The following is a 16,171-nucleotide window of genomic DNA, read 5'->3' as shown; positions in this document are numbered from 1 at the left end:
CCCTCATTGGAGGATAAGTTCCTCTACACACAGTATCTGGTCGGCGAGTGTGCGCTGTGCCCTCCTGCACGTTCTCATGCGGTGGGATGTACACACCAACCAGTATGAATGAGGAGAACTCTCGGGGGGAATAAAAGGGTTTGCAGTTGATGATAAGAGTTTCCAGAGTGGGAGAACAGTGCTGCAGAATCACTGTCACAGCCACGCAAACACTGCGGCAATGTGTACGGCTCCTTATGGGTACTGCAATATTTGAAGAGCTGGAGCGGCGTTCCGATGCTCTCCGTAAGCACTCTAGTCTAGTCTACAGTACACTTCCTTTCAGACGAGACATAAACACGTGAAGACACGTTACGCTCGTGTTGTGTTCAAGGAAACCTGTCCTTGGCTAGGAAAAACAGGCACTCGCTTGTTTAATTATTTTGCGATCTAGATTTCTTCTTCTTTTTTGAAGTGAGAAGTTGTCCGTCAGTCGGGCGGACTAATGGACGGACTAACGGACGGACTGATGGACCCCCACCCCCCCCCCCTAAAAACGAAAACTCTTCGGTTCTCCACGAATTACACAAGTCACCCAAAGCAGCGTTAAAAAAAGCGGGAGGCGCCGAAAAGCGACTAATTTGCATCACTGTAAAAAGCCCCAGCACCAGCTTACAAAAGATGCGATAGGCAAGATGCTGAAAACGCCTATAAGGGAGGAATGGATGATTTATACAGCAGGGGTGCCCAACCAGTCGATCGCAGGGATTTCCCAGTTGATCGCAAGATGTGTCTAAAAATAGAACAACAATATTCAGTTTTTATCGTTAATGTCCTATAACATAATCTTCCTGTACCAGAATAATGCACTTAAAACGCATCAAAGCTTTGGGATTGGCCGGCGTGACCCATGTGTCGGGGCGTGGCTGGTGGGCAGCGGGCACTAGTTAGCTGACGTTGTCCGTGTCAACAGGAGTGACAGTCCACAACACACACAAGACCGCAATTATGGCAGAAGCAAAAAAGCCCAAAATATATAATTTTCACTCCGAGTGTGAGGATGATTATTTTTTGTATCTATTCCAATTCAAAGTCCATCTGTCCTCTGATCTGCAATACGAGCGTGGCTTTATCGAAGAAGGGTAATTTAGGAGCGGCATTTCAAAAACAGTGCACAAACGCTGCAAGACGGAATTCCCTCCTAATTCTGCCCTACGCTCCCAAAAGGTGAGGGACCTGAAAGGACAGCTAAATGCACAGCATTCCATTTTCACCAGGCCCAACAACAAGAGCAAGGCTGCTACCATAGCATCTTATCGTGTCAATTCACGTTCTCACGAAACACATGAAGTCTTTCAAAGACGGCGAAGTTGTGAAAGAAGCATTCCCTGGAGGCTTGCCGACGCGCTTTTGGGAGACAGTAAAAATAACAGCATTTCAACAGGTTTTTGATATAATAAAAACTCAAGTTAGATACCGTTATTAATCAGCTTTAAGTTTGAGTTTGTTTGAAATAATTCATTATAATTATTGTACAAAATGGTATAAGAATGCAAACATTAAGATCTGTTCTGTTTACATTGATTATAGTCTATTATCAATTCAGGTTAAAGGTCACATGTCATGCTTTTCCGGTTATTACCCGTCCCCTTGTGTGTTATGAAAGTTTTTCTTTATGTAAACGGTGTGCAGAGTCAAAACCCTCAAAGTACACCCTGTAGCGAGTAAAACTCTAAAACAGGAAATACCTCCCCAAAACGCCTCGTTGGTGAAACGTCATCATGACGTCATCATCCATTTGATTCTTCCGGGTACGTGCTTACGAAAGCACGTACCCGGAACTAAATGGGCCAATCCGTGGAGCCGTTACGTTAAGCCCCCGCTGATTGGTCCAAATTGACCAATCCACACACACTCAGTGCAGGCAGCGAGCCGTTTAGTGGAGAAAGTGAATACTGCTGAATACACATACTTTACAGAGATGCTGTATGCGAAACCAATGTGAGTTTGGAAAATTGCACAGTATTTTTCTATTTTAGTATACCTCAACAAAGGAATTATGATTAGTGGAAATGGCCTTGACATGTGACCTTTAAGAAACTAGTGTTGCTTGCATCCTATTTTTAAAAAAAAAGGCATTTCTTTTTATACTCTACTAAAATGCAAAAAAAAAAGTTTGATTCTATTAATTGTGTCTTTTTTATTGCACTTGTGGAGCTTCAGATCTGAGTTGTCTTATTAGTAAGCCTAATTTATACTTTTGTACTAACACTATTTTTATATAATGGCAAAGAAAGGGTTCAGAGTATTTTCTTTTTTTCCTGTGTCATATGTGGCAGCACTGTTCAATGTTTCTTGAAAACATTACCCACTGTAGTATGTGACGTGTGGTGACGTGTGAATAAACTCCAACTCTGTATCAACAACACTGTTGTGTAACTTCAGTTGAATACTTGTATGTGTGTAGATTAGAAAGAGGTAAGATAAAGGATCTGCAGTATTTTATGAAGTAGGCTATTAATCGTACAAAGGTCAGTTTTATACATGTAGAAGTGTGTATTTACTTGGTAGTAGGCTGTCAGTAATGGCTACGCCTCTCTATTTGGACTGGTAGATCTCGGCAGACTGGCAACTTTAAAAGTAGCTCTCGGTTCAAAAAAGGTTGGGCACCCCTGATATAGTGTATATATGTATATTTACACATGTTCATTTTGTACATTTCTAAAAATAAAGTTTGATTGAAATTAGGGGTGTAACTAGGGATGGGTATCGAGAACCGGTACTAAGTCAATACCGGTACCTGATTGGACGGTATCGGTATACCGTTAAGCCACTGGACAAACGGTGCTGCTATCGGTATATGTGTTACATCTACTTTCTTAGTTTAACTTTAAACCATTCTGGTTGGTTGGGAACCCTCATCCCATGTGATGTATCCGGTTTGAGACCCCTCTGATTGGCCACTGTAAATGCCACTCCGCATCTCTCTCAACAGCGCTCTATAAATTATTTCGGGTGTTTTATTTTAAATAAACAAAGTCTTGGCTTTCAGAATATGACACTTTTATTTCCAAAATCACACGATAAATACATTTTTGAAGCTTGTAAAGGGAAGAAGACCGCTCTCCCTCGCCACTCTGCTATTCCACAGCGCAGCTCCCCCTCCCTCCACTGAAATTATGAATGTAAGGCATAGTAATCATAGATAACAAGGCAGGGTCCGTTACACAGGGTATATGCAGAAATCCTGAGGTCAAATTTAATACCTTTTAAGACCTTTTTTAAGACCCTTTCCATACATTTTAAGACCTCATCGTAACTTTTAGTTCTAACCGGTTACATTGGCGACACACTTTACCTCACATTTACTATATTGATTGTAAGATAGCACAACTAAACAGAGTGAAGACAGACTACTGAAGCCTCCTTTCCACATGAACTTCAACCTCTCTGTGAAGGTCAGGTTTAATGCAGTATGATGCTTTGTTGCTTCTGTACTCTGTGCTCTTTCATTCCAGTAAAACTCCTCAGAAACCATTAGAAACCAGTATTTGACCAATAAACAAAACAATTGACAAAACTTTGAACTATGAAATATATTAAACTTTGGTGAGCTTCAGCAGGGTAATGCCATATAGGAGCTCCCTCACAAATACCCAGGGGTTAAATTGAGCTGGGGCTGTCCGGGGCTAAGCCCTGGCACATAGGACGATGCTCTGACGTCATCACCCTCACACATTTGTCATATGTTTACAAAAAACGATATATATCAGTGTTTCCCCTAGGATGGAGTCATAGCAGCGCTGCTAAGGCACGTGGGCCCAGCATAATGTGAGCGCGTGGAATCTTTTAGTGTGTGCGCGTGCGAAGTGCGCCCCGCCAATTTGTTAATATGTGTCAGCACAAGAAAGGCTCTTGAGGCCTAGTACCAGGGCCGGTGCTAGAAAATTTGCTGCCCTAGGTGAGATTTTAGGTGACATTTTATGTGTAAAGAATAAATGAAAAATCTCTACAAAAGACAAATACACTGCAAAAACAGAAACTTATTTTTTTTTTAACATTTTACAGTAAAATGCTTCAATCTGGTGCACTTTGAGCACACAATTACTAGAGACCTGATCTAGGGGGTACAACTCTAAAATGCCCATATGAAAAAGATCGGTTTGCATTTTATTAATCAAATAAGTATGTGAACATAACCAATAACCTACCATAGCCAATAACAAATAAATGTCTTATTCATATTCATACAAATTCATATCTTTACATTACATTACATTACATTGCATTTAGCTGACGCTTTTATCCAAAGCGACTTACAATAAGTGCATTCGACCAGGAAGATACAACCTTTAAGAAAACAGAATCATATAAGTACATCAGGTTTCATAGAGCCAAACATTTCAAGTGCTACTCAACTGGCATTTAGAAAGCCAGCCCTTTATTAGTATATAAGTGCTTTGTTAGTAATTTTATCGCTCGAAGTGGAGTCTAAAGAGATGAGTTTTCAGTTTGCGTCGGAAGATGTGTAAGCTATCTGCTGTCCTGATTTCAATGGGGAGCTCATTCCACCATTTTGGAGCCAGGATAGCAAACCCACGTGTTTTTGCTGACGGGAACTTGGGTCCCCCTCGCAGTGCGGGTGCAGCGAGCTGTTTGGCTGATGCAGAGCGGAGTGCACGTGCTGGGGTGTACGGTTTAACCATGTCCTGGATGTAGGAAGGGCCAGATCCATTCGCAGCATGGTACGCAAGTACCAGTGTCTTGAAGTGGATTCTAGCAGTTACTGGAAGCCAGTGAAGGGAGCGGAGGAGCGGTGTGGTGTGGGAGAATTTGGGAAGGTTGAAGACCAGACGAGCCGCTGCATTCTGGATGAGCTGCAGAGGTCGGATGGCACATGCAGGTAGACCAGCCAGGAGGGAGTTGCAGTAGTCTAGGCGTGAGATGACGAGAGCCTGGACCAGAATCTGCGCTGATGTCTGGGTCAGCTGGGGACGTATCCTCCTGATGTTGTAAAGCGTGTATCTGCAGCAGCGGGTTGTAGCAGCGATGTTTGCAGTGAAGGACAGTTTGTTATCTAGGACCACACCCAGATTCCTTGCAGTCTGAGTCGGGGAAACAACAGAGGTGCCGATGTTGATATCTTATTTTACCTAGTTAACCTAGCGCCCACCGTACAGGGCAAATTAAACATGTAACCGGGGTGAAAAGGGTGTTACATTTACTTAATTATGAATGTTGTTACATCAAGGCCGAACATTTGAATGAGCGCCAACGGTCACAAATGTTTTTTCCCTCCCAGAGCTACCAGCGCAGCGCCCCCCGGATCTGGCGCCCTATGCCAGTAACACAAATACTACAAATCTACATAACAAACAATCAAATGAAAAAGGTCGCCACTTATTATTATTTTTGGGTACCTGGCTGGCGCCCCCAAGCAGCGGCGCTCATATTTCAGCAGCGGCGCTGCGCCGCCACTATTTGTATATAGGGGAAACACTGTATATGTTAAGACTTTTCTCGTCCTTAATATAGACTATATTTAGATCATGTGTTGACTTTACTTTAAAATAGCAGATCTCTGTGACCGGATATAGTTTCGCTTAGTGAACATGTGTCTCTTCGTTGGAGGAGCAGCATCGCCCGGACTCCGCTGCTCCTTTGCGGCATCGCCCGGACTCCGCTGCTCCTTCGCGGCATCGCCCGGACTCCGCTGCTCCTTCGTGGCTCCTCCGTGCAGTAGGGCTGTCCCGAATACCATTTTTCAGGCTCCGGATATTCGGTAGTAATCAGCAGCGAATATTTGAATATTCGGTGCGGAGAGATTTGTATTTTTTTATTTCAAAAAGGTTTCATAACACGCTCCGAATCCGAGACATCTGACAACACGCTGTTAAGCAGAAGCGCAGAAAGAGCATACTATTACGATTTATATTTATTTATTGTCTCAGTACTCGCAAACATTAAAACTAAATGTGTCCTCTGTAGGGTAACTGTAGGGTCTGCTGTATTGTTGAGGATGTTGATGGCTGGGATGCGTTGCACAAGTTATTATTAGGTTGAGCTACTCAACTTTATGCCATTGCCTTAGCCCCAGATGTTCCCACATTACTCCTATTATTTTCACTATTCGGATAAAATAAAAATAAATAATATAAAAAAACAATTCGATTGCACGTTTTTATCATGTGTAACGTTACTGTTTAAACGGCGGATAAAGCAGCTTCATCATGGCAACTTGACAACAGCTAAGCTAAGCTAGGCTACTACTTACAGCATCCAGGTGACTTTTCAGAATTGTTGTGCCACCGTGGTAGGCCAGTTTCTTATCGCATATTTGGCACATATTCTTCTTACCGTCGTCCAATTTAAAATGGTCCCACACAGCTGAAGTCTTCGGCATTTTGTGGGTGAAGCGAGATTAAGCGTGCCGTTTGCGTTCGTGACTGTGAGTGAACGCGATGTCAGGAGCACAGGCTGAGATTGTATATATTTCCGCATTTTAAAAGTGCGATTCAAAAGTATAAATATAGTATAAGAATATGGCAATTGGTCGTTATTAATAGCATACATTTAGAAGAAAAAAAAAAAAGAAAAAAAAAAAGAAAAACGAATATCCGAATAATGAAATTGAAACCCGAATAGTTGGCCAACGAACGAATATTCGAATAGTCGAATATTCGGGTACAGCCCTACCGTGCAGAGAGTCTGCACTGCAGCGGTGTGTGTCAGCGACGTGCAGTCAGGGGAGGCACGGATTGGCCATCGGGAGAGTCGGGACTTAAACGCCGCGGCTTTCTGGCTAGCACTTAGTATGTGGGACTGGACAGCTTCGATCCTCCCCCCCCCCAAGGCAACGAAACTTAAAATAAGAAGCAGCATTTTACGGCGCGCAATGCATGGGGCCACCTTGAGGGAGTTTCCCTACATGTCGTTTCAGTCAATTAAAGGGTGTTTCATGTTGTCGTTGCTGTGGACCTTCTTAATACCTTTATCAATTACGATTTATCAACTTTTAATACTTTTTAAGACCCTGCGGACACCCTGTTAAAGTACCGATACTAACTAAACTGAGGAATTGTAACGTTTTTAATGGCAGGGTATTGCGGTACCTTTCAAGTATCGGTACACCGTGCAACCCTAGGCAGCATAGATGTTACGTGCTCCCCTCCTTGTTCTCTTTTCTGTCTCCCTGCTGCACCTGGTCTGCCCCTGGCTACGCCTCTGCCCAGGTGTTCCTAATTCCACTCAGCCGTATTATAAGGAGAAACTGAAGGAGAAGGAGGTCTCGCCTATCCTAACGCCGGGAGACACTCGCCTTTAATTATCCCTCTGCTACTTTTGAGCTGTAGACCATTTATCTGCTGATGTTTTTATGTTTAGCCTGGAGAACCAGGTAGTCCAGTTTTTGCGGCTTTATTTTGTTTCCCATAGGGTATCTATTTGATTTCTGGTTGGGGAGGGAAACTCTGGGTCCTACGGCCCGTGGTGTGGCTGGCTCGGGTTCCCTCCTTCTGTTTGTTTCTTTTGGCCAGTCCTCTAGACTTCTTTCCATTTGCCGGATTGTTTTTGTCAGTAAACGGCTGTACTTCAATAAATTATCGTTATCAAGTACTGGTTTTTGCGTGTATTATTTTATGTTGCGGGTCTCCTCACGAGCCACTACCACGGAGTAGAGGGCGGGTCGTAACATTAGGCGCATTCACACCGCAGTACTTTTCCCACAAATGTTCATGAGAACTTAGTTCATTGGAACTCTTTAGTTCTGATGAACTAAGTACAGATCGCGTTCACACCGGATTAAGTCCCTGGGGGTGGATTAGGCAAATGCAGCCGCTGACGTCACTTCTTCTGCTTTTGGTTTACTGGCAGGCCGCAAACAACTTCACGGCGTATACTGCCGCCCAAAATCCCCGGCCGGAAGTCCCCGGTTGTTGGGGGGAGTCCCAGCAGCTTCTACTGAAGCCTTCCGAGTAAATCGCCAGAACGCCGACACCTCCTCATCTCCATCGCTCCCATGTTTTATTTTGTGTTGCCATAAGTTAGTCTCTCTGCGTTTCTGCGCTGGGCTAATGCCAATACTAATAATGCTAATAAAATGGTGGCTTCACAACACTTTTTTTGAGTTTTACGGGGCGTGGTTTGCAATCCGCCAAGCCAATCAGAAATATAGCTCTTTTATCACAAGAGAGCCGCATGAGAGTCCCTGCTCTCTAGCAGGGATGGAAAAGGGGGTAAAAAGGTTCTCATGAATTAATTTTAGTTCCGGCTCTTTTTGGTGTGAACGCGACATTTCGGAACTATATCGGAACTAAAGTGGGAAAAGTACTCCGGTGTGAACGCGGCTAATAGACATGTATTTTCGGTGTTAGAGTTTTACTCGCCACAGGGTGTACTTTGAGGGTTTGTGACTGTAGCAAAAGCTACATAACACAAAATGGGACGGGAAATAACCGGAAAAGCATGACATGGGACCTTTAAGATGCACTGTTCAGAGGAGACAGCGTGAATTAGGCCTTCATGGTCCAATTGCTGCAAAGATCCACTACTGAGGATGAAGAACAAGAAGAGAATTGTTTGGGCCAAAAAACACAAGGATTGGACATTAGACCAGTGGAAATCTGTACTTTGGTCTGATGGGTACAAATTTGAGATTTTTGGTTCTAACCTCTGTGTCTTTGTGAGACGCAGAGAAGGTGAGCGGATGGTTTCTGCATGAGTGGTTCACACTGTGAAGCATGGATGAGGAGGTGAGATGGTGGTGGAGGGGGCTTTGCTGGTGTCACTGTTGGTGATGTATTCAGAATTCAAGGCACCCTTAACCAGCATGGCTACCACAGCATTCTGCAGTAGCCAGCAAAATATAAATCATATTCTGGATTTTTTAACACTTTTTTGTTTCGAGATAATTCTAGTTAATGTGTTCTTTTATAGTGTTGATGTCTTCAGTATAAATCTACAAAGTACAACCAATTTAAATAAATAAAAAACTTTGAATGAGAAGATGTGTCCAAACTTTTGACTGCATCTAATACTAGTGTATATCTCTCTCAAAAAAATAATAATATATATATACAGAATATATTATAAATACATGTTGGCAATAATTGATTGATGAGATTTGACATTAATTTATATTAATGTTTTAATTACTTAATTACCTTTGTACTAGTTCCCCTATTCTTTATGAAGTAACATTTTAGATGTGTTTAGTTTATTATTATTTTTTTTCTCAACAACACAGCAGGACTCTGCAAACACTGTCGCGAAGAGGCGTAGCGAAGAGACGGAGCAGCTCCATCTGTTGCTGCCTGCGATCTGCGATCTACGGAGGCCTGCTCCCACCTGTAGAGTACGGCTGTACTGAGGAGGTTTTTACCCCGGAGTCGTCGCAGAGAGACGGAGTGGCTCCACGCTTCGGGATTGGCCTGCTTCCACCGGGCGTGTGCTGCTGTGCGGAGGAGGATTTACCACGGCTGGGGCCTGCTTTCCACCTGTCCTGGTTCTGCTGTTGCAGAGGCCTGCTTTCACCCCGGGGATACCACGGAGGGACCCGGAGCGCTTCCACGCTGCTGCTTTCGCCTGTCCTTTGCTGCTGTGCTGATTTGCCAGGAACATCGTGGATACTGTGTGCTGGTCTGGGAAAATGGCCCATATCGGGATTCTGCTGTGCCTGTTAACTATTTTGGACTATGAGAAGATCTCTAGTCATTCTGAGAAGTCTACTGGATTCAGGTCTGTTCTGCCACCCGCAGTGGGCATCCCCTGCAAAGGTTCGGATGTGTTACACAAACAATTACCGGTTGCCTTGTCACAGTCAATCTGCTGGACAAAATATGTTTGTCTTTTTTGTTTTCCTGCGATGATGGTTCTTCAGGACTGCTTCTTAAGCTCTAATCACACTCCTGCAGACTTTTCCGGTGTTTCTAAAGTAGATGACAATGTATGTGTGTCGATTAAGAGGAAAAGATGCCTGGTTCTTTTGTTGTTATTACTGTCAAGAAATGTACAACCTAACCCTGGTCCGCCCAGTAGTAGTAGTAGTCAGATCGCTACTCCTGCTGATTTTAAAGCTAGGTCTGGGTTGGGTTTCATCCACTTGAATGTGCGCAGTCTGTTAGGTAAACTAGATTTTGTCGGCATTTGGGCGAGCTCGACAGACGCTGGCGTCATTGTTTTATCAGAAACATGGCTAAATAAATCTATTTTGGCCTCTGACATTGCCTTAAATGGTTATAATGTGTATCGTACCGACCGGCCTAATAAAGGTGGTGGCGTTGCCATTTATGTTAAGAATAAGTTCAGTGTAACCACAGTAGTTTCCAAATCTATCAGTAAGCAATTTGAATTTTTAGCCCTAAACATAGAAGTGGCAAAGTCACACCACCAGTTTGTTTTACTGTAAACTTGGAGGAAGCCTGCGTGCAGAGCAGACTGCAGCAAGCTACACACCGACCCCGCCCCCACCCCCCCTCTCCCTCACACGTGCGACTAAAGATGAACAAAGCGGCAGGTAAAAAGAGTTCCTCCTCGTGGAACTACTTCGAACTTACAAGTCCAAAGGAAGTTAAATGCAAGCTCTGCGAAAAGACGTTGGTCTATCACAGCTCAACCTCAACAATGCGTTCGCATTTGAGTGCGAAGCACGCCAAAAGGTTACAGAGAAAGACGCAGCACAGCCGGCCATTACCAACTTCACTTCAAGGCCACGACGTTGTGATGACATGCGTGTAGGTGAAATAACTGCACTAATCACCAATATGATAGTGAAGGACATGCTGCCAATACGTTTCGCGGAAGGAGGGGGTTTCCTTAAGCTTATGGCAAGCGTGGAACCAGAGTACAGGGTCCCGGGCCGTACTACAATGACCAAACGTATAGAAAAGCTGTACAAAGATAAGGCATATGATCTGCGCAGAAGCTTGTCAACTGTCTCAAAGGTGTCGATAACCACCGACGGGTGGACAGCACTCACAACAGAATCGTACGTTACCATAACCTGCCATTACATCGACAGTGAATGGGAGATGAAGAGTGCGGATCTACAGACCCTTGACCTGGCCGATGACAGCTGGATCGTGATGGAAGAGATGCTGCCGGTGTTGCGCTCCCTGAAATGCGCTACTACTGCCCTGTGTGGAGAGTCAGGGGTTTCCAGCTCCATGATTTATCCTGTCACAGCAACTTTGCTGACCAAACACCTGCCTGTTGCTCCAGAAGAGTCTAAAAAGGTTGCAGAGTACAAGCAAACCGTGTCTGTGTCACTGAAACGGCGACTGAAACCCGACGAAGTGGAGAGTGCTAAGAACGTTCCGTTCATCGCATCGTTTCTTGACCCGCGGCATAAACATCTGAAGTTTGCTAACGATGCGCTCAGGGATGATGTCAAGGCCAGAGTCAAGGAGCTGCTTTCAGCCTTAGGAGCAGACGCCAGACCAGAGATCACCGAGGAGGACTCCTCTGAGACTGAGTCTGAGTCTGAGTCAGCGAGGGGGTCTTCAGCCGGGGGGGTCTGCAGCGAGGGGGTCTGCAGCGACCAAGAGACCACGATACGACAAAAAGTCAGCAATGCTAACATTGTTTGGAGAAGAGTACCACGCGGAGGAACCTGTAACGCCTGAAATGGAGTTAAGCCACTACTGTGATGAAAAGTGCATCGCTCCCCATTTGGATCCCCTCGATTGGTGGAGAGTAAATGAGACGAAGTACGAAAGGTTGGCACAACTTGCGAGGTCATATTTGTGTGTGCCGGCCACGTCTGTGCCCTCGGAAAGGGTTTTCTCGGCGGCAGGACTAATCCTTAACCGGCTGCGCTCTCGGCTACACCCTGAGCGCGTTGACCAGCTCATCTTTTTGAAAAAGAACAACTAAATAGTAAGACGTTTTGTTGTTGCAAGGGAAGCTTTAATTTGTATTATTTGGAGCCTAATTTCTATAGCCTAAAAGACTCACTCCTTACTGTTTGTTAGAATGTTCAATACAATAGCCCTACTGTTATTTATAGACTATAATGCCATTTTGATTTATTATTTCGATGCATAAGCAAGTGATGCTATTGTTTTTGTTGACTGATTACTGCATTATTATTTTATTCGTGATTGTTAACTAGGCTATGAAGGTGAAATTGCACGGCCTATTGTTCTAGTGCCTGCCATTGCCTTTTTTTGAAGATGCGAGATGCGCGCACACACAATAGGATATTTATTGAATGTATTTCAATGCTGCTATTATTAATACAGGCTACATGATGGTGGTTTATTTTTTGTTATTTTCTAAAGTGCCTGCCATTGCCTTTATTTGAAGATGCGCGATGCGCACACAATTTATTTATTGCAATGCTGCTAGGCTACAGCCTGTATTAATAATAGCAAAGCAATAAATAAATTGCTATAATAATATTTATTGCAATGCTGCTATTATTAATACAAGCTGTAGCCTGTATTTAATAATGGCAGCATTGCAATAAATACATTGTGCGCGCATAGCGCATCTCCAAATAAAGGCAATGACAGGCACTTTAGAAAATAACAAAAAATAAACCAACATCATGTTGGTCGGTCGAATAATCGATTATTATTCGCCAGGGCTGCCGAATAATCCATTTTGATCATGGTCAGTTTCTGGCAACCCTAGTTGTAGCCACAATTAGGGACACAAAAGTCAAAAAGGTTAAACCTCGTATTATCATCAAGAGAGACATAAAACATTTTGTGGAGCAGGGTTTTGTACATGATCTGTTTGGGTTTGATTGGGGGAAAATCGATCTGTGTGCTGATGTAGAAACTGCATGGTCTTATTTTTATCTTGGTTTTATGGAAATTATTGATAGACATGCACCCCTGCGTAAATCTAGAGTGAAGGGACGAGAAAATCCTTGGTTTTCTGCTGAACTGTCCAGTCTCCTGCATGAGAGAAACAAGGCCTGGGCAAAGGCTAGGAAATCAGGCTCAGAGGTAGAATGGCTGCGTTTTAGGCAGCTAAGGAATAGCTTCACTTCACATGTCAAAAGTGCTAAATCTAAGTATTATCTGTCAGTTACCACAAAGAACCTGAACAACCCTAGAAAATTCTGGAAAGCCATAAAATCAATATCCACCAGTGATATCCGTAATGAGCTATCTCCGTGCCTTACCACAGCATCTGGCACTATATCGGATAGGGCCACCATAAACCACCATCCCCTAAATTGTTTTAATGAGCATTTTGTGTCCTGTGGCTCTCTGTTTCTAACTCTGCTTCTGTGAACACCACAGTCGGTGACTCAGAACAATGTGGTCTGGAAAACCCTTTCAGTTTTACTCCTTTTACTGTTGATGTTGTTCGTGAAGTCTTAACCAAGCTAGATCCTAAAAAGCCGGCTGGTCCGGACAATGTAGAACCTTTCTTTTTAAAGATAGCTGCAGATTTTATTGCTCCACCTCTTACTACTCTTTTTAACCTCTCCCTCAGCACAAACAAAATCCCAAAAGTATGGAAGTCAGCTTATGTCCTGCCACTACAAAAAGGAGGGGAGGCCACCTTATTAAACAATTATAGACCCATCTCTAAATTATCAGTTCTGGCGAAGGTGCTCGAACGCCTAGTGAGTGAACAAGTAAAGGTGTTTTTATGTAACAATGACATCCTGTCTAAACATCAATCAGGCTTCAGAAAGCAACATAGCACCATCACTGCCACAATGAAAGTGGTGAATGACATTACGAATATTTTAGATAATAAGCAGAGTTGTGCAGCTCTATTTGTTGACCTATCCAAAGCTTTTGATACCGTCGATCATCGCATTTTGAATCAGAGGCTACTCAGTATTGGTATATCCAACCATGCAGTGGGGTGGTTTGTGAACTACCTCTCTGAAAGGTCCCAATGTGTTCAGTTTGATGGGCTGTCTTCTGAGTGGTTAAACATCACTAATGGAGTACCACAAGGCTCAGTTTTAGGTCCGCTATTATTCTGTATCTATATTAATAGTTTAGGTGAAAATGTCGAAGGAGAAAACTTACATTTTTATGTGGACGATACCGTTATGTACTGGGCAGGTCCCTCGATTAACGAGACTGTTGTTAAATTACAGGCTGTTTTTAGCATTATTCAGGCTCAGCTCTCTGAGCTTAAGCTTCTTTTAAATTTGGATAAAACCAAGGTAATGCTCTTTTCTAAAGCTAAAGCTAAAAATACACCAGAGACTGCTTTGGATATTGTAACTACGCAAGAAATACAACTTGAAGTGGTTACCTGTTACAAATACTTGGGTATCTGGCTTGATGACTGTCTCACTTTTAAATTTCATGTAAATAACCTGCTTAAAAAGCTGAGGGTTAGGCTAGGTTTCTTTTACAGAAATAAGTCCTGTTTCTCGCTTGAGGCTAGCAAAAGGCTAGTAACTGTGACCTTTTACCTGTGCTGGACTATGGTGATTTGTTATATGCACCTGCCCATTACCTGAGCAAGTTAGATGCTGCGTATCACAGTGCACTGAGATTTTTGACAAATTGTAAAACACTTACGCATAACTGTACACTGTATACCAAGGCGGTTTTGCCATCACTTACTGTACGGAGGCTCAGTCACTGGTACTTTTTCATTTACAAAGCCATGTTGGATAAACTACCATCTTATATCTGCTCCCTGATCTCTCTGCGAATTGAAAGTACTTATTGCCTGAGATCTCATGCTATGGTTTTATTAAATGTGCCAAGTGCTAGGACTGTCTTAGGGAAGAAAGCTTTTCGATGTGCAGCTCCACTAACATGTAACAGTCTGCAAAAAGAATGGAAAATTACCAAGCTAGTACCATTACATGTTTTTAAAGCTCGGTTGGATGCTACAAAATCAGATGCTGTTGGTACCTGTACATGTGGATAGATATGTAAATTGTAATCCCTGTACATTTTGCTGTATGATGTCCTTTTGTTGTTCTGTTGTTTATGTTTTTATGTTTTCATGTGGAACCTACTGCTGCAGGTCTCCCTTGAAAAAGAGATCATTGATCTCAATGGGATTTTACCTGGATAAATAAAGGTTTTGAATTGAATTGAATTATTGAACATATTTATTCATTGATTTCTTTATGAATTATTCTCCCGCGATTTGAATTAAATATTATTATAGTATTTGGTTTTACACATTTAAAAAGAAAAAGTGAATAAAGAAGCACATTAAAACTAAAGTAACAATGTATGTCACATTTAACCAACTAGTGCCTACATGTATGGGTAATATTTAAATCAATAAATTAAATAGCATATTATTCAATGTATGTATTTTTATAAATATATTTATTTTGGTAGGTTTGCTCTTCCGTAATACATTTTAATTATAATAATAAAGTATATGTGTCTAATAAAAATTAGATACTTTTAATTAAAAGAAGATATGAATGCAGTACTTTAACTTGTAATGGAGTATTTTTACAGTGTGGTGTTTGTACTTTTACTTCAGGATCTACTACTTGCAGCAAGTGCTGATAAAGGGTCTAAAATGTTATTAATGTGATAATAAAGTGCTACTGAAGAGTGTAAAGTGTTAGTTAAGGGTAAATGAAACATACCTGCTCTGTGTATCCGAAGCTGAGGCTGTAAAACAGCGTCCAGTAGTTTCTGGAGTCTCTTGATCTCCTCTTTGGAAAGAGACAGCTCCTCCTCGTACTCTGCTATCGTTTTTTCAAACAAAGCAAATATCTCTTCAACAGTGAGTCGCTGCTTCTTCAACGACAGCAGCATTTGGACTTTACTCATGTTTACTAGATCACCTTTTCCTGCAAAATCCGTTAAACACACCGTTTCTCTCTCCATCAAACTCTCAATCTGACTAGTGTCGCTAACGTGTTTTCAGCTAGCATGCTAAGCTAGCTCCTATAGTCCGAGGTAAACGCTCCAGAAAAAAGAGCACACAGTCCATTCAGAGGTTTATCCAAACACACAGATGATGGATCAGTAGTGCTGGAGCTCACACACACTTTCTCAGGAACACAGAAGTAGCGACGAGACGCCACCTCGATCCAGGTTCTTCTTATTCTTCTTCTTCTCTAGGTTTTTCTTCTTCTTCTTCTTCTTCTTCTTTCGTGTTTATTGGCGGTTGGCAAACCAACTTGTAGGCGCATTACCGCCACCAACTGGACTGGAGTGCGTTTTTGCGTTCTTATTGTTCTCCTTACTATAGCCTGGGCCCTTTTATACTGATTCAAAGCTTCCTG

General features: G+C 42.7%; 1 protein-coding gene across 2 annotated transcripts in view; it reads right to left on the bottom strand.

The window, feature by feature from the left end:
• LOC307018626 (uncharacterized protein) overlaps positions 1–16,026 on the bottom strand; it is a 143,176-nt gene extending 127,150 nt beyond the window's left edge. For both annotated transcript variants that reach the window (XR_013802464.1, XM_079648957.1), the window contains exon 1: positions 15,527–16,026. Coding sequence is in view for 1 of the 2 variants with exons in the window: in XM_079648957.1 (XP_079505083.1) it covers positions 15,527–15,770 (244 nt within the window). In the remaining variant the exon portion in view is untranslated. The remainder of the gene's footprint in view (positions 1–15,526) is intronic.
• Between the last annotated feature and the right edge of the window lie 145 nt (positions 16,027–16,171).

Source organism: Notothenia rossii, assembly GCF_949606895.1.
Source record: "Notothenia rossii genome assembly, chromosome: 9".
NCBI classification, from domain to species: Eukaryota; Metazoa; Chordata; class Actinopteri; order Perciformes; family Nototheniidae; genus Notothenia; species Notothenia rossii.
Note: the sequence above shows the minus strand (reverse complement) of the source record. Positions and strands in the feature narration are given on the sequence as shown.